Genomic DNA, 19,800 nt, shown 5'->3' with positions numbered 1-19,800 from the left:
CTCTCTAGCAAACTTCACACAGGCCCAGACAAGTATTGGCTCAATCAAGGGGACACTTCTGGAACTGCAGCATCCGAGTCCCTGGCGGCGTAGTGTTACTCATGGTATCCTTTGTTACTGATGTCCCAGCTCTATGCAGGTCATTCACTAGGACCCCCGTGTGGATCTGGCATTTTTGCTCACCGTTGTGATCATTTTGACCAGGGTTGTGGAGTCGGTAAGCCAAACCTGTGACTCCGACTCCGACTCCTCAATTTCCCTTACACCGACTCCGACTCCACGACTCTGACACATATTGCTTATATTTAAGTGAAAAATGTATTGTAGTACAATGTGAACCTCAGACATTTAATCATTTTTATGATCCAATAATCAAGATATTTAGATAGAACAGAATATATATTGGTGTACTACCTGGTTTTCATTCTTTTTGGTACAGATACGATATGGATAGACAGATATGGATAAATAGAGCAGATTTCTAATCTGCTTTTGCTATTGAAAACATTATCTATGAGCTCAAAAACCTTTCAGGTGATGCAGTTTTTTAAAAAGATGATCAGCTTTTGCAGCTGAAAAACGTATCCTCAAAAAACACAGGAAAAACGCTGTGTGTGAATGTAGCCTTAGATCAGGAATATAACAGCCATTTATAGGACATTTCATAACTTTCCCAAACTCCTATGAAAAAATATTCAGCACATCCTGCATTGAATTACTGTACCCAATTTATTATATATTTTAGGAGTCGGAGTCGGTCCATTTTATACCGACTCCAACTCCGACTCCGACTCCAGCAAAATGAGCACCGACTCCGACTCCACAGCCCTGATTTTGACCCCACGGGATAAGATCTTGTGTGGAGCACCAGATCGAGGGAGATTACCAGTGGTCTTGTATGTCTTCTATTTTCTTATTATTGCTCCCACAGCTGATTTCATCACATCAAGCTGCTTGCCTATTGCAGATTCAGTCTTCCCAGCCTGGTGCAGGGCTACAATTTTGTTTCTGGTGTCCTTCAACAGCTCTTTGGTCTTCACCATAGTGGAGTTTGGAATGTGACTGTTTTAGGTTGTGGACAGGTGTCTTTTATAGTGATAAGTTCAAACAGGTGCCATTACTACAGGTTGAGTGGAGGACAGAGAAGCCTCTTAAAGAAGTTAAAGGTCTGTGAGAGCCAGAAATCTTGCTGTTTTTAAGTGACCAAATACTTATTTTCCATCATAATTTGCAAAATAAATCTTGCCATATTAGACAAGGTGATTTTCTGGATTTGTTCTCTCATTTTGACTCTCATAGTTGTGGTCTACCTATGATGTCAATTACAGGCCTCTCTCATCTTTTGAAGTGGGAGAACTTGCACAATTGGTGGCTGACTAAATACTTTTTTCCCCACTGTATATGTATAATCAATGTGTATTTAGTGAATTGTCTAGTGTACCCTTTAGGCGATGAAGTATATAATTTAACCTTGGGCTGCTTTTATCTCGATCCACACGTCCGTTTCTCGGTTAACTTTCCATGCTAACGGCGCTTGTTTCTGACCCGATATAGTTCCGTTAATGGACCGGGCTTATATCTAACAAGGATCTGATGCCAGTCCTACTGAGCTGGCAATGCTGTTTCACTCATGATAATGAAAAGGGCCTCTCAGGCTTGTGAGCAAGAGTGGTGCCCAGTCAGTGACAGAGTGGGCCACATCCTCTCACTTTCCGTGCCTACCTGGACCCGAGTGGACAGGGGGCATTTGTGTAAGACTGTCCCAAGATGACCTTACATGTCCCAAGTGGGTATGGAAAGTCGCGTTGGTGAAAGTGGGGAGCCTGCATTACGAGATCCTTCTGACGTAATAGTGACGTCAGGCGGGGTGGCAAGGTGCAGATTCATCACAGTGCAAATACTAATTACCTTTTATATTTTTCTATCAACAACAGGATTCAGCTGACCCAGCAGAATTTCTCAAGCCAAGAAAATTGCTATGAAGACCTTCAAAGATGGAGACTCACACAGCCATAAAATAAAGGTTTTAGGACATGAGATGTCTGATATAATCTCTCAAAATCTGCTTTTGTGCTGCACACTTCCAATGTCCAGCAAACGTATTAAATTTCAAAGTGCAGCCACTTGTTTATACAGAGGGTGAAGATAAAAGGTTTTTTTTGTCTTGTACTGGAATTCTGCTTGTTGGACAAGTAAATGAAATGCTAATGTCAAAAGGTATGATTGAAGCATAAATGTGCATAGAAGCACGATATTTCAAGCAGATCATCAGGATTCCTATTTTTGAAACTTACACTTTAGGATGTGTGTCGATGCACTGAATACGGTTTAATATACTTGAATACATTGATTACATAGTTTATTATAATTAGTGTCCCAACGTAATGTGGGATGTTCGGAGACTGCTCCAAGTTAAATTGTAAAATTCAAATACGTGCACGGAAGAGTCACACTGATGAATTGCGCATCCAGGCAGATCTCTTTTTATTACACTATAGGTTAGTGTTTATACAGGCATTTTCTGGACATACACTGGTAGCAATATAGTTACCTAAGCTTATCTCTACATGTGTGCTAGCATTAGCATACACACATCTCATTGGCCAAAGTTAATAATGTCTACATCCAGTTGAAGAGTTTAGGTGCGGTACCTCTTTTACTTTGCTATGTGTTATTGTTAAGTTTCTAAGAAAAAAATTCCTTAAACTCCTTATCTCGGGGTTTAAGGCAGATCAGAATTTAAAAATGTGGTAGAACACAAGGTGAAATTCAGTCTGCTGCAGCCTCTCTTTAGACCAGGTATGTCTAAATACTGAAACACAAGTCCATGACTGCCCTCCAATATAATGTAAGAATGGCATATAGCACTAAGGCTACTTTCACACATCAGGTTTTCGGCGTCAGGCGCGATCCGGCGTCGTGCCGGAATGCCGGATCCGGCAAATGTTTTGTAAAACCTGAAGTGCCGGATCCGGTTTTCTGCCGGATCCGTCTTGTTCTTGACAGACAAAACCGGATCCGTCTCATCTGGTTCATCCGTTTTTCTATCCGTTTTTCGACGGATTACGCCGGATCCGGTTTTTAAAATTGACCCTTCTGGCCTTCCGAACGGGATTGGCTACTGGAAAACTAGATATAGCATGTTCCTACAGCCCTTCTTTGACAGGTTGTAGAGAAGAAAGTGCAGGTTGGAGAGAAGAGCAAGTTACTGGCGAAGATGGATGTTGTCATTGGAAATATTACCACTAGAAGTTCTGTGACGGTTTCAGGGACAATTTTCCACTATACTTTATGTCACCTCAAGGCAGAGTACACTGGGATGACAGAGTGTGAAAGATTTGTGCCCTAAACTTGTGTACCTTCTGGACCAACAGTATATACCTTTGCCAACCAAAGTTGGCTATCTTGTCATGGTCTTACTATTTTTACCTTTAGGCCACAGGTGTGTACCTGGTTGTGTTTTATGCAAAGTATTTCACCTTTTAACAAAAGTTGTGTACATTGGTAGGAAATCACCAACAATAAACACAACTTTTTAGGTGAAATACTTTGCTTCAAACAAAACCAGGAACACAACTGTGGCACAAAGCTAAAATTTACCCACAGTTATATACCTGGTTTTGAATACCTTTTTACCTTTGAAATACCCTGTATTTAACCTTTTTTTAAAACATAGTTCGCCGCAGAAAGAAATGACAGACAACCATTGTGAAACGATAATTTAACTTTTATTTAAATTTTTTTTTTTTTTATGTTTTTAAAGTGCAAACAACTTTTTTAATAAAGGTTTTAAACCCAATGGGCATTTTTATTACAAAAAAAAACATTACAACTCTGTGTACTGTGGGGTGGAAATACTGCTGGAGGGGCTGCCGGACACTTCGACACTGGGTGTGTGGAGAGAGGACTGGGATCGTGGTGGGGAAGGAACAGTTAGAGGTGAAGGTGTGGAAAAAACTACTGAATGGGTGGACATGTGGGAAGCAGAAGAGGTGGTGGGTGGTGGAGTGGAGGGTTGGGCAGGGACTGTAGGAGCAGATGATGTTGATGGAAAGTTGTATGGGGAAGGAGTTTGGTACGGGGAAGGAGTTTGGTACGGGGAAGGAGTTTGGTACGGGGCAGGTTGCTGGAAGTGGGGAGATGTCTGGTACTGGGGAGGTTGCTGGTATGTAATAGGAGGGGGAGGATGGAAAGTGGCTGGAGGGGGTGCAGATGTAATAGGAGGGGGAGGATGGAAAGTGGCTGGAGGGGGTGCAGATGTAATAGGAGGGGGAGGATGGAAAGTGGCTGGAGGGGGTGCAGGTGGAGGAACTACAGTGGTGGGAGGTGGAGGTTGGGAGGTAACCTGCTGTAGAGCACCGTGGCACGAATGCATTACATGATTCTGCTGGGTAGGAGATAGTGTTGCCATGCGCTCCACAACAGACCTGAAAAAGGTGTGGTTTGGCGAAGATCTTGCTTCTGAATGCATGGTTTGCAGAAGTGTCTTCACCTCCAGAATGCTGGAGTTGATCTGCTGAAAGCCTGCGGAGATTTGCTCTGACAAGACTTTGAGACAGTTCTGGAAAGATGCATTCAGATGCAAGAACTCTTGCGCATAACTCTTTTCCTGACCCCTCTGCCGCTGCCGCCCAGTACCCGCAGGTGTACTAGAGGTGGCAGGGGCAGAAGGGTGGGGTAAAGGGAAATCGATCTCCTCACCAGCAGCTTCATGTAATGTAGGCGGCCACGATGCTCCTGTGCTGGTGGATGGGACAGATGGGTCGAATGTGTGGGAAGGCTGGGAAGGTGCAGATGTACCGGGGCGGTCGAAGTGTCCCTCGGTGCCGGTCTCCTCAGGGATCGCCTCAGAAGGGTCCAATCGTGCAGGCTCCCGAGTGCTGCTCACCGTGCTGTGGAATAAAGAGAAAAAAAAACAATTAAAATACTGACATGGTATGGCCCTGGCTGAAAAAAAAAAGTTACATCTAACATTTTTTTCACATGTGGTGTGTAATATTTACCTTCTGGTGAGCATTGTTTCCCGGAGGAACGATAGGGCTTCTGCGTACTTGTACTTGCTCCTGCGTCCTCCAGATCCACTCGGGGCCCGCATCTCTTTATTGAACTCCTTCTTGAAACGATCCCTCACAGACCGCCACCGATTCACAATTCTGCTCCCTGAAACGAGAAAGGAGTGGTTAGTATACAACATCAGTGTTTCACAAACTCCAGTCCTCATGGTCCCCAGGGGTCATGTTTTCAGGATTTCCATAGTAATCCTGAACACATGATCCGTGGGGACCACGAGGACTGGAGTTCGGGAAACACTGGTTTACATCAAGCAACCGGTACTGTATATACTTACGCTCTTTAATCTGGGCCCGAGCTTCGAGGTCCTCCCAGCGGCCCACAAGGAGAGAACAGATTTCCTCCCAGAGTCGTCGGGTAACGATAAGGTCAGCGTGGCGGCGGTCAGCCATATTCCAGAGCGGCTCCCTTTCTCTGACGAGATCGATGAGGTGGTCCACATCGAGTCCTCCATCCTCACCGTCAGAGTCGGGAGCACGCTGTGAAGGCTGTTAAAGAAAAAGACAAAAATAACATAATTAGCCTCCACAAAAGAAATGAAATAAAAAGTGCAAAAAAAGCGCAAAAATATTTATACTTACACGTTGGTGACCGCCGCGTTGCTGTCGCCGACAACCCTGGGAGGCACTGCGAGGACCTCTTGGCCGAGCACCAGATTGGGAAGACTAGAGAAGAAAACAAAAAATGTTATGTCTTTGGATGTAGGCATTTGTTTGCTGTGTGTGGTCTGCAGAACATTGTTTTCTATGTGTTGTGTGTAGTGTGATGTTGTGTTTCTGCGTTTGATGCAAAAAACTTACCAATTGTGAGCCCACTCCAGGTGTCTGTCCACCCCTTCCTTCTTCTTCTGGGAGCTCCTCTTCATCTTGTGATTCCTGTTTTGAAATAAAAGGCAATGAATAGACATATATTACAGAGATGATGGATTTTGGAAATAAAAACTTACCGTCAAACGCTGACGATGCGAGGGAGGGCTCCCAGAAGAAGATGTGCTGTCCTGTTGATGGCCAGACTCCATGGCTGTGGGTATTGCTGCTGCCAGTGATGCCATTTCTGCTGCTGCTGCTGCATCTCTTTGGCGGCTGTTGATTAAAGAGAAACAAAGGGCCAATGAATATCTTGATATTCCATGGCCCTAGTTTGGAGGAATGGGGGATTTGATAATTACCGTCTCTCATCTGCTGCTGGCCTCCCCTCCTCAGCATGTTCTATTTGCTGCTCCATTTGGGGTGGTGGTGGTGCTGATGGTGCTGCAGTGGTCTCCTGCCTTCTCCTGCTTCGCTTGGTTGCTTTCTTGGGTGGCATGTTGGGTGTGGCTGTGGGTCCCACTGTCTTGCTTTTATATGTCTTGTGGGCAGAGCTACTGAGCATGCTCAGACAAAAAAAACCGGATCCGGCCACCGGATCCGGCTTTCGCCGGATCAGGCGCATTGCGGCGCTCATAGGCTTTCATTGTGTGAAAAAGCCGGACGCGCCGGATCCGGCGTGTCCAGCTTTTTCGCCGGAGACAAAAAACGTTACAGTAGACGTTTTTTCCAGACGCCGGATCGCGACACATTGCGACACATTGCCGGATCCGGCGAAAACCGGATGAAACGCATGGCCATCCGGCGCGATCCGGCGCAAATGCAAGTCAATGGGGGGGAAACCGGATCTGGCATTGCATTTCGCCGGATCCGGTTTCTGTCAAAAGCGCCGGATCGCGCCTGACGGCGAAAACCTGATGTGTGAAAGAGGCCTAACTCCATTGCAGCCCAACTGATCAATAAATTTCACATCTTAATCAGACGTGACATCATCCCTGAACGCCAGCACATCAAACTTCCAAAATATGCTTGTGGTAACTGCTCCACAAAACTTTGTAACGTTTACAGGTCAGGTTGGGCCAGGTTCAGACAAGTGTATGCAAAATCGTTAGTCTTTTTTTCAGGATGAAAAACAATCTTTCTTCTGTATGCAATCCGTAATGTCATCCGTATGTTTCTACATCCCTATAGCATCTGGTTTTTACATGTACAATTTATTAAATAAAAATCAAATTACTGTTTGTTAATAATGGACCAGTGAAAAACTCATGGCATTTGGATGTTAACCCATATCTGATCTTCAGTGGGTACGGAAAGTATTCAGACCCCTTTAACTTTTTCACTGTTTCATTGCAGCCATTTGGTAAATTCAAACAAGTTCTTTTTTTCTCATTAATGTACACTCTGCACCCCATCTTGACTGAAAAAAATGTAGAAATTTTTGCAAATTTATTAAAAAAGAAAAACTGACATGACATGGTCACAAGTATTCAGACCCTTTGCTCAATATTGAGTAGAAGCACCCTTTTGAGCTAGTACAGCCATGAGTCTTCTTGGGAATGATGCAACAAGATTTTCACACCTGGATTTGGAGATCCTCTGCCACTCTTCCTTGCAGATCCTCTCCAGCTCCGTCAGGTTGGATGGTAAATGTTGGTGGACAGCCATTTCAGAGATGCTCAATTGGGTTTTGGTCAGGGCTCTGGCTGGGCCAGTCACGGATGGTCAGGGTTGTTCTGAAGCCACTCCTTTGTTATTTTTGCTGTGTGCTTAGGATCATTGTTTGTTGGAATGTGAACCTTCAGCCAAGTCTGAGGTCCAAAGCACTCTAGAAAAGGTTTTCATCCAGGATATCTCTGTACTTGGCCGCATTCATGTCTCTTTCAATTGCAACCAGTCGTCCTGTCTCTGCAGCTGATAAACACCCCCATAGCATGATGCTGCCACCACCATGTTTCACTGTTGGGATTGTATTGGGTAGGTGATGAGCAGTGCCTTGTTTTCTCCACACATACCATTTAGAATTATTACCAAAAAGTTCTATCTTCGTCTCATCAGACCATAGAATCTTATTTCTCAGTCTGGAAGTCCTTCATGTGCTTTTTCGCCAACTCTATGCAGGCTTTCATATGTCTTGTACTGAGGAGAGGCTTCCATCGGGCCACTCTGCCATAAAGGCCTGACAGGTGGAGGGCTGCAGCGATAGTTGACTTTGTGGAACTTTCTTCCATCTCTCTACTTCATCTGTAGAGCTCAGCCACAGTGATCTTGAGTTTCTTCTTTAACTCTCTCACCAAGGCTCTTTTCCCACCATTGCTCAGTTTGGCTGGACGGCCAGGTCTAGGAAGACCTAGTGGTCCCAAACTTCTTCCATTTAAGGATTATGGAGGCCTCTGCACTCTTAAATACCTTGAGTACTGCAGAAATTCTTTTGTAACCTTGGCCAGATGTGTGTCTTGCCACAAGTCTGTCTCTGAGCTCCTTGGCCAGTTACTTTGACTCATGATTCTCATTTTGTCTGACATGCACTGTGAGCTGGGGTCTTATATAGACAGGTGTGTACCTTTGCAAATCAAGTCCTATCAGTTTAATTAAACACAGCTGGACTCCAATGAAGGAGTAGAACCATCTCAAGGAGGATCACAAGGAATTGGACAGCATGTGACTTAAATACAGTATGAGTGTCTGAACAAAGGGTCTGAATACTTATGGCCATGTGATATTTCAGTTTTTCTTTTTTATTAAATTTGCAAATATGTATACATTTCTGGTTTTTTTTCAGTCAAGATGGGGTGCAGAGTGTACATTAATGAGAAAAAAAAATGAACTTTTTGAATTTACCAAATGGCTGCAATGAAACAAATTGTGAAATTTAAAGGGGTCTGAAAACTTTCCGTACCCACTGTATTTTTGTGCACCCATTGACTTATGGACAAGTCTGATCTGGAATACAGATCAAAGCAGCAAAAGTTGCAATTTTTCCCTCTTTTTTTACACGCAATCTGTTCATACGTAAATACTTTCATGTGAACTATCACAGACGAGCATTAGTACTTATGCAAAACCGATACTATACGAACAGCACAAGGACAGGACATCGATGTTTAATATGTTTAGCTGAACACACTATTAGTGGTACATGCCGAAGTAAGAGGCTGCGGCAAAAGTTAAAGGAATGACAAACTTTTTGTCAACATAGCCATAACATTTTTTTTCCGTTTTAAACAATTTTTTACTTGAATCTGCGATCACCTTCTACCATATAATTTAATATTCCAATATTCTGGAATATTCATGCTCTCCCTTGAGCCACAAGTTGGGCTTCACTGGCATACATAGAAAGCAGAGATGAAGCCTTCAGATGACCACCAGCTGACATGGTTTCCAATAAGCACCCACGAGATTGTGAGATTGTGTTATGGGGATGGTGGCATTAGGCACCTGAATGGATGCCCACAATGATGGAAACTATTTAAATGCTGCTGTCAAAGACTTAAACCACAGGTGGGGAAGCTCACAAAGTATGTCTTACTCTAATATTTTATTGCACGTGCCTCAGAGATCAATAGTGAACACTGCATGAGCGAGCTCACAGAGTAATTAGAGATTAATGGGCCGGCTAAATATAGCTGCCGGCCCAAGCACTGCAGTCCCCAGGAATCTGACCAGGGGCAAGATAAAAAGTCAGAGGGCCTGAGGTTCACCACTCCTGATCTAAACTGTTAAACAGATGTGATCAAAGATAGAACTTGTTGCTGTTAGAAATAGATCCCAAATGTATAACCCAGCATGCACCCATTGTGTATGGAGTGGGCTCAGTTACTGAGCCCACTCCATGTACCAGAGGTAGAGCATACATATATACAACGTTCATCCTAAGTTGGGAGGGGATTGATTTCTAAGTACTATTTTAATGGGTGAAAAAAGTCATTCTGCAACAGCCCCCAATTCTCACCATGAAGGAACCATGTTATAGTTAAGAGGCGTGGTTTCTTTACAGTGTACCCCTGTGCTCAGCAACAAACCCAGCTATCCACTGTAGCATCAATTACTTAAAAGAGGCTCCATTGACAGTAATGTCATGGCATATCTGATACACAAAAAGTGAGTACCCCTTTAATGACACTAAGATTATACAGGAGGACATCATAAATACTAGACAGTTTGAAGGAAGAGAATATCATGGTTAATATTGCTTTTTTTGTTACTTTTTTGTTCTTTATGTCTTGATTCTATTGTGTTCCTTTAAATATTCTGTCTATTGAGTAGAAACTCCATTGACAAAAAAATCAGACAGTAGAGACAGACATTTAGAGTACAGAGCAGCAGAGGATGATTTACCTGAATAAATATTTATTATAAAATAAAGCTTTACACTAAACGAAACTGCAGTAAGAAACACCATAAATGAGACATTTCACCTGCTATATGGATGACTGCATCTGTATTTTACCCCTGTAATATATCCTGAGTTGTATTTAGGCTATGTTCACACAGGAAGAATTTAATTTATTTTTTCCTCATAAAAATCAGGATTTGATTTAAATAAGACTTTCAATTATATTTATTTTCACTTTAAACAGAAGCTATCATCAGCAAATTACCTATTGGTTAAATCAGGATTTTGTTTTAAATTTTAAAACATTCTTGGAAATGTTTTTTTCTCATATCACAATTTTTATTAAAAAATAAATTAATAATCTTGCAATTTTCCCAGTTACCAATGAGGCTTTTTAAACTCTTAAGGCTCCGTCACACATAGCGACGCTACAACGATCCCGACGATATGACCTGGTAGGGATTGTTGCTGCATCGCTATGTGGTCGCTGGTGAGATGCCAAAGTCAGATCTACCCAACGATGCAGCAAAGATACGGCGACCCCTAGCGACCTTTGTAACGATGTCGGCGGTCGTTGGGACCCTGTCACATTGCAGCTACCTCTGACGATTCAAACCTCGATGAGGGACGTCCAGTGTGACGCTGTAGTCACACAGGCGTGGATTTGCGGTGCCTTTTCCACGCCCCCTCAGCTCCGATTGGTGGTTGCTATCGCGTCTTGATTGGCGGCCTTGCCTTTAAAGGAAAGTAACATAGTAGATCCAAGTAGCGTTCTCCAGCTATGACTCCACATCGATTGATCTATTATTCAACGGTTCTTCAGACACCTAAACTCTGTGTTCACGGTAGGTATCGTTTGGGGTCTCAAATGCATTTCCATTTTGCTTAATTTATAGGACACCTACCAATTATCTGCTATCACTGCTCTGGAGGGAGGGCTTGGCTTCTATCTGTGTACATATACTTTTGCATGGGCAGCCATTTTCGGTGTTCTCGTGTGCACACACCCAACAATCAGTATTGCGGTTCAAACTGACTTTTTTTCCTTTTTAATATGTTCCATGTATGCTCACTGTATGCTATTCTTAATTTCTTTATTTCCGATGTCTTACAATAGCGAGGAATTTGTCCGTGAACTGATTGAGTTGTATCGGTCTCTGCCCTGCCTTTGTTAGCGTAAATCGGCCGAGTACAGCAATCGAAATAAAAAAGGGAGGCATATGAGAAAATGATTGCCCTCTTTAAGCGGCATAATCCCAGCGAGGTTGATGAAAGCGTTGTTCGAAAAAAGATCCAGGGTCTACGCACCTTATATAAAAAAGAGCTCAACAAGGTGGAGAAGTCAAGGAAGTCTGGTGCCGGCACAGATGAGGTTTATGTGCCCTCGTTGTGGTACTATGACTTGCTTGGCTTCACCTGCGACCAGGAGCTACCTCGGACAACAGTATCTTCGATGCGGCCGACCCTGGAACAAGACCCTGAGATCCAGAATGATCCAGACTCCCTTGTTGGAGATGTAAATACCTTCTTTGTTTCCCTGGAAATAGCATTTTAACTTTGTATGTACATGCCATAGTTGAATTGAAAATAGTAACTACGGTTTTACCTGTTTAATTCTGCAGTTTACAAAAGTCATCCCTTCCAGTTCAGATAAGCATACTCCTTTACTATTTTCACCCCACTCAGTTCTCATAACGTTGAATTACATATCATATCCTGTACTGCTAGTGCCGCCCCCTAACATTTCTCTCCAGTGCACATTTACCCATGCTGGTCATTTTTTTGGTGTGGTGCTGGATGTTGTAAAATATTTTTGGGGTTTTGCTTTAACCTTAATTTTTGGTTCCCGCAGCACAGTCAGCAAGATCTGGCGACCCAAGGAAGTGATGACATCACGGGTAGTGTACGTAGTATGGAGGAGGCTTGTGAGGGGTCGAGTCAAGACCCTGCGCCCTCAACTTTACCTCGGCGACTACCAAATTCCCATAAAAGAAAGGGCACCTTGGCGCCATCACCAGATCTAGTCTCTTTGGCAAACCAAATTTTAATTCATCAGGTCAACACAGGCATGGACAGCTTTGCAAACTTCGCAGCTGATAGACTTCATAAGCTGGATGACAGACAGAGGAGCCACGCCGAAAGGGCCATTTTTGAGACTTTAAGTAAAACGGCAGCCGGTCAACTTGATGAAACGTCGACCGTAAAAAGTGTGATCGACAGTGATCCTTGTTGTCAGCATTCATGGACCCAAATGCCAGAGCCACTTCGGAGCACACCAGTGTGGAGGATTGGGCCACTGCAAAACCAGCCGCTCCCCCAGTATCCCGTGTATTCTCAGTCTTTCCTTTCACAATTATCTCCGCCCAGGCAAGGATATGCGAATGCAGACAACCAATACAAAGATTTGTAGTGACGTTTTACTTTCGGTTTTAAGCTGGATTGTTAATTTTTTAAGCAACTGTTAATTTAATATTTAATTTAATTATGTAATTGTTAAAATGTTTGATTGTAATAAACCTTTTTTGCCTAAAACTTGCAGCCTGCTTTACTTAATTCTGCATATGGTTATTATCAGGCTAACTAGGCAGGGTAAGGAGTTGGGTACATCTATACCGATGCATAGATATAATGGTTGTGAGTGTTGAATTTTTTTTTTTTTTTTTAAAAGAATACACAACTACAGCGGATATAACATGAAAGTTTTTTTTAATAACACTAAAACATTACACTGAAAAAGAATACACAACTACAGCGGATATAACATGAAAGTTTTTTTTAATACCAACACTAAAACATTACACTGAAAAAGAATACACAACTACAGCAGATATAACATGAAAGTTTTTTTAATAACAACACTAAAACATTACACTGAAAAAAAAAAAATTAGTGTCTGCCACTCTGCTGTTGGGCCGCCACAGACCTTAACACCATCACTCTATGCTGGTCGATTGCTTGAGTCAGTCTCCAGAGTGAACCCAGGAGGACGTCATTAGTTGAGATTCCTACGGGGGAATGGTAAAAATTAAATTCTGAACATGCATCAAATTAACAGGTTAGTGTTTGTTAGTAAACACTTACGGTTTTGAGGTTCCTCCTGTTCTTCCGATGATGACGGGCTGAGGTTCCACCTGGATCCTCTGACGACTCCTGCTGGTGCTGCGGGCCTTCCGGTGAATCCAGCTGGGGCTCCAGGTCTGCAGGTGCAGGAGGAAAAAACCTTATTACCAACCATAGTAAATACATGATCATGGCGGACTCCAGGTTTTTGTGGGCCATGGGCAAAAGAGCCTCAGTAGGCCCCTATAACACAGACGGGACTGTGCACTCACCACGATGGAACAGGCTCTGTGACCAGATGCTGGCGATGCGGTCGCTGGATCTGTACCACAGATCCGCCAGCTTTTTTCTGATTTGGGTACTGGAGCGCTGCACCCCAAATCTTCGGGCCAGGCTCCGTTTGATCCTCCGCAGCACAACCTGCTTGTGGAGGACTGGATGTTCAGGGTGTTCGGCGCAGTCATAGTCCCTAGCATCCACCTCTTATCAGATACCGCAACTCTGCGTCCCCCCATGGGTGTTGCGCGCCTCCTGGCCGCCATTTTACCGCCTCTGCAGACAAGCTAGGCCGCATTAGGGTCATAAAACCCGCCCATGATGAATCAGCTCCGCCCACAGTGTTATCGATGTGCGGCGGCTTGGAGAACGCTACTGCGTTCTCGAAGGAATAGGTTGAATTCAGTCGGTCATGCCGGAGATGATACTGCATCCCAAAAGTTAAATTTTTAAATAGGTATATATCCATAGGACAAGGAATACATATGTATACATACCTGTATGTCTGTGAGTATGTATGTGTATATGTAGGTATCTGTATATGTGTGTGCATATGTGTTTAGATTGGTATGTATCTGAATATGTGTGTGTATATGGATGTATCTGTATACATTTGAGTACATGTATGTACATACGGGCCCTTACTACAGAAAGAATGAGAAATAAAGCTTTTGCAAATTAAAACACACGTTTTTTTAGACAAATCAGTACGAATTTGAAAGTAGTGCATCAAAGTGAGTAGTAGTCCACTAAGTTCTGATGCTGCCAAGTAACAGCACCAGGACCATTAAAATATTAATAATGAAAAAAGTTTCCAGCTTCCAAATATACAAAAATGTATTCAAGGCATAAGAACAAGGATAAACGGACATGCCCCATCATAGCGGAAAGACACAGCAATGCGTATCGAACAATATTTTCTTTTTCAAGCTGCTTTGGGGTGAACATAATGGGAGATATATACTACCACCCACCAATCAAATTACAACACACATGGTGTATAATCACAATAAAATTACATACCAAAAAAACAAAAAAAAAGACAATAGTTAAAAACAATCTAATACAAGATGTATTACCAGGTATGGGAAAGTATATACATAAACAGTTCCAATGTGTAACAAAGAGAAAAAAAAATTTTTTTTTGTAGATATCAATACTGAAGCATAATCTTTTTGCGTGCATTCAATCCATTTGGGACACAGATTTTAAGCTGAAACATCCAGAAAGCTTCTCTAATCATAAGGCGTCTTTTAAGATCACCGCCTCTCAACGGAACACATACTTTCTCAATTCCCATCACTTGAAACGAAGATATATTTCTTTGATGTTGGGAAATAAAATGTTTGGAGGCAAAAGATATATTCCGATTGGAGCTGCAAAGAGAAATTATGTCAGTTATGTGTTCAGAAGTTCTTATTTTTAACTTTCTCATGGTACAACCCATATAATTCAGTTTGCAATCTGTGCACATGATCATATATACAACATTCTTAGTATTGCAGTTAATGAACTGCCGAATTTTCAATTGCTGCACATTTTTACTATCTGAAAAATTTTTTATTACCTGAGAATGTGTACAGGTCCTGCATCTGGCTTCACCACATCGGTAAAATCCTTCATGTTGTAGCCAGGTGCGTTTATTGCTTTGGACATCTGAAAAACTGGGAGAAATTATATTACCTAATGTGGCTGCTTTTTTAGCCACTATATGGCAACCCTCTGACAAAATAGCTGACAGAGTATGATCCTCATGTAAAATTCCTATATTTTACACAACCAGCAATGCAGCAACCACAACAGCACACTGCGCATTGTTCATGATGGTGCAAACTGGAAAAAAAAAAAAAAAAAAAAAGGAAAAGATGATAAAAGTTTCAGCAAAACAATAAAGCAATTATTAAAACTGTACATGCAACATGTCATGGAAAATTGCATTCCATTCCGTTAGCGGGCGTGCCAGAAAACGTGCTTTGTTGGGTGTGTGCACACGAGACCCCCTAAAATGGCTGCCCATGCAAAAGCATATGTACACAGATAGAAGCCAAGCCCTCCCTCCAGAGCAATGATAGCAGATAATTGGTAGGTATCCTATAAATTAAGCAAAATGGAAACGCATTTGAGACCCCAAAGATACCTACCGTGAACACAGAATATAGGTGTACCGCTGAATAATAGATGAAATAATAGATGAAACGATGTGGAGTCACAGTCGGAGAACGCTACTAGGATCAGTAAGCCAGCACGCACGCGGTCAGGAACAAAGAATGGAAGCGCTACTATGTTGTCTTCCTTTAAAGGCAAGGCCGCCAATCAGGACACGGTAGCGACCACCAATCGGAGCTGAGGGGGCGTGGAAAAGGCACCGCAAATCCACGCCTGTGTCTCGCTTCTGAGTCGCTAACAAGGTCGTTGGTAAAGGTGTCAAACATATTGATGTATGCTACGCAGCAGGACCTCAACGATCAAAAAAATGTCCTGGTCATTCCAACACAACCAGCGATCTCACAGCAGGGGCCTGGTCGCTGCTACCTGTCAAACGTAGCGAGATCGCTGCTGAGGTCACTGTTGCGTCATAAAAATTGTGACTCAGCAGCGATCTTGCTAGCGATCTCGCTGTGTGTGACGGGGGCTTTACTTTCTTGTCCTTTCAATAAGTGTTCAGCAGGTTCCTTATCAAAGTAAGGATTACAAGTTACTAGTGATGCTAGACAGCCTGAATTCACGTGGGGATTGCCTAACACACAGGCAATCCCCACATGTATTCAGGCTGTCCAGCAGCTGCAAATCATGTAGCTGCGACGACACAAACTAAATCTCTGAGCACGCCCAAACTACTCGGAGAACACCAGAGCATGTTCAGAAATCTCAAGTAACGAGCATACTCGCTCATCACTACAGGTTACACAATACACAGCTGATAACACAGAATCCACCTATCAGAAGAGGTGATGTCACAGCTGATTGCTCCCCTTCATTCACAAAGTCATTTGCACAGGCTCATTATATACTCTAATGCAAAAGATAGGATTGGGATCGGATTATTGTGGCCATTTTCATGTGTTGCTTCCTGAAACAATAAGATGGAGTCTAAAAATGTGCCAGTGGCCAATGTGAAAATTGCAAGATTTCTATTTTTTATTTTTAATTCGCACTGTGCAATATGTTTAAAAAAACACAACATCAAAAATATATTTAACACAAACTACAAAAAGACAAAACAAAGCATGAGTTTCCCTGAGGAAGGAATCCGTGCTATTCCGAAACTAGTTGGAATTTTGGCTCAAGCAGCACTCTTGTTATCAGACATCACGTGATTGCGCGCCTCTCGTGATCTGGATTATCATCGCAGGTCCTGCCAGATTCACACAACGCTGACCGCGGGTGTCTACAATCTATAATGCGGCTGGTATCCTGACCGCCGTTGGACTGTGTCTACTTTGGTGAGCGATCATTTATGCTCTTTTCCCTGCTCTCCCGCCATTCATGCGAATTATCGGACGTTTGCCAGCACCTGGAGCCTGTTACCAGCCGGAACAGAGCTTGGTGTTTTATTTGTTTTTTTTTCTACTGATTGAGAGACTTCCTAAACGATTAGCAAGTATATGCCGCTGGCTTCTACCGCTCAAAAGCAAAAGTCCGCGCACAGCGGTGAATCTACTGTTTAAAAGTCTGTTCACATTAGTGAACCATCGGGTGTTTCCCACTGCACTCCTATTCAGAGGTAATAGTCACAGTGGGGGTATGTGCAAGGTACATTTATAGCACTTTATGGTTCCCCCAGTGTGTTTGTTTCTGTTTTTATTTATGTTTGTATAGTTATATGGTAGGTGTTTTTAATTAACTATTAGAACGCAATACCGACCATGCTCTTAGTCACTAGAGTCTAACCCGGACACTTCACACTTTTTTTTTTTTTTTGCATGATTTTTCATTTTCAAATTTAAAACTCATGCTTTGTTTTGTCTTTTTGTAGTTTGATCCATCAATACTCAGTATCCTCTAACATCTAATGCTTATGAGTTTGTTGCCTTGATCCTACAGGTAACTATATATATATATATTTTTATTCTCCATTGATTCATAGCACGAGTATCATTTTGTTTAAATTGTTTATTTTCACCCCTGGTGGTGTGGGGGTTCATTACTCGCTGCTGAATCAACCCTGCACACTAGCGCCGTTGGTATATTGTATATATATTTAACACAAAATTCTGATTTAGACAATACATCATATTCTAATAGCTTCTCTTTTAGATCCACTCTTAATGCCCCCACCACATACACGTTAGATAAAAGTCAGGACCATCTACCATCTACCAGAGCCTCCTGCTTCCCCCTAACTTGTCAGGAGACATAGTGTTCGGTAAAGTGGAACTTAAATTGCCCAATCATTTTGTTTATTGGGGGAGATAAGCAGCTGCTATATACGGTAATTATGGCAGCGGCCTTCTAAAAGACAATATAGGAGAGTTTAGCTGAGTGTTCCAATAAAACGGGCAGTTGTTTTGGAGACAAATAGTTGTCAGCCAAATGATAGTTTGGTCAAGAGATATCTAATGCATATGGCCAGCTCTAGTTTTGGGTCAACAAAAAAAAATGGAAACGTGACCTGTATGAAAAAAGCCTAATTGTGTGCATAGTGAATTAAGTAAGATGCACTTTTAAACCGGATAAAACTGTGCAGCCCTTCCTCTCTGTATGATAGGAAGTTGTAGTACGATCATGCCAATTGTAGTTCTGTTGCATTTGTTAAAGTCTCGCTCGATATTTTATTTATTTTGCCTTTCTGCTTTTGAATACTGTACATACTGTATAAGATATTTTGCTAAGTTGACATTTTTCTAATTATCTCAACTATGTTTATAGCTGTAAAAAACAAAAAAGGCCTAAGAATCAGGTGAGTACATCTGGATTTAAATTTTGACAATTTTTACAATAATGTAGGAGGTTCCTATTTTATCAGTCATCAATATAAATATGCTGTGTCATTTATTCAATTTTAGCCATTTTTACTTTCTTGTTCTGATGAAGCACAAACATGCAGGACTTCCACTGACTACTCAGTTCTTGTTTGTGATAGAGGCTTCCCTTCTTGCGTGGTGTTGTATGATTTACAACCATCACATTTCATCCCTAAAATATGGAAGGGTACAGTTGATCTTCCACTGCAGTCATTGCAGAGAATCTGAGTGAAAAAAATACAATTTACAACATTAATAACAGATAGAAGTACAGTATAAAAATAGTAAAGAAAGCTTGAAAATTTCATATCGATGTATCTGGATTATAATGAAAGAGTCGGAAACCTAAATTAGGCTTATAAAAATGGAGCAGCGGGTATGCAACATTCTGTGGTTCTCCTGATAAAGTCAGATAGACTTTGAGAATAAATTGCACTGTATTCATTTTAAGGTCTTTGGATTTCTTTATTTATTTATCAGAAACACAGCATATCTGCTTCTCCATTATTTAGCCTGATTTTTACATGGAATCATGGAATAAGAGTTGTGCTTTCCAACAACATAAACAGCTAAGCAGTTGCGCTTTTTTGTCACTTTATCTCCTCTTCAGAACCCTAAATTAAACACTGATAAAATGTCCTACAGAGAGGCTATCAATTCTTTAAACTACATTCAGAACACCATATTTCTGGTCAGGATGAGGTCCATGTACACAATAGACAAATAAAACCATAGTATGCACGTGTCTTATCAGTTTTGCATCTTTCATCCAGTGTAAACAGGAGATGTGGTGCAAAGAACAATGATATTGTATGTGCACACGATTGTGTTAATCTCTCTGTGAGCATGGAAGTGCGATTTGCCTGTCTAAAGGCCCCGTCACACACAAAGATGCACCAGCGACCCCGACAACGATACGACCTTGTCAGGATCGCTGGTGCATCGCTACATGATCGCTGGTGAGCTGCCAAACAGGCAGCTTCACCAGCGATCAGCACCAGCGAGGACGCTGGTCTCTAAGGTAAATATCGGGTTACTAAGCGGCGCGCGTCACTTAGTTACCCGATGTGTACCTTAGAAACCTTCGTGCTTGTGCCGGGAGGTGCCAGCACGCAGATTTCTAAGGTACACATTGGGTAATTAAGTGACGCGCGCTGCTTAGTAACCCGATATTTAACTTAGAGACGAGCTCCCAGCGCCTGGCGAGATGGCTGTGGCGTCACAAAATCAGAGATCTCGCTAGCGAGATCGCTGTGTGTGACGGGGCCTTAAGGCTGGGTTCATG

At 42.3% G+C, this 19,800-nt stretch overlaps 1 protein-coding gene across 4 annotated transcripts in view; it reads right to left on the bottom strand.

The window, feature by feature from the left end:
• Positions 1 to 10,209: 10,209 nt before the first annotated feature.
• RCHY1 (ring finger and CHY zinc finger domain containing 1) overlaps positions 10,210 to 19,800 on the bottom strand; it is a 107,651-nt gene continuing 98,060 nt past the window's right edge. For 2 of the 4 annotated variants that reach the window (XM_073590620.1, XM_073590634.1), the window contains exon 9: positions 10,210 to 18,739. In XM_073590620.1, coding sequence (XP_073446721.1) covers positions 18,611 to 18,739 — 129 coding nt within the window. In that variant the 3' untranslated portion in view covers positions 10,210 to 18,610. The remainder of the gene's footprint in view (positions 18,740 to 19,800) is intronic. The other 2 variants (XR_012234987.1, XR_012234986.1) reach the window with 2 other exon arrangements.

This window comes from Dendrobates tinctorius, unplaced genomic scaffold (genome assembly GCF_039654945.1).
Source record: "Dendrobates tinctorius isolate UK_male_01 unplaced genomic scaffold, ASM3965494v1 ptg000011l, whole genome shotgun sequence".
Classification (NCBI taxonomy): Eukaryota; Metazoa; Chordata; class Amphibia; order Anura; family Dendrobatidae; genus Dendrobates; species Dendrobates tinctorius.
The sequence above is the reverse complement of the archived record's forward strand: the minus strand, read 5'-3'. Positions and strand labels throughout refer to the sequence as shown.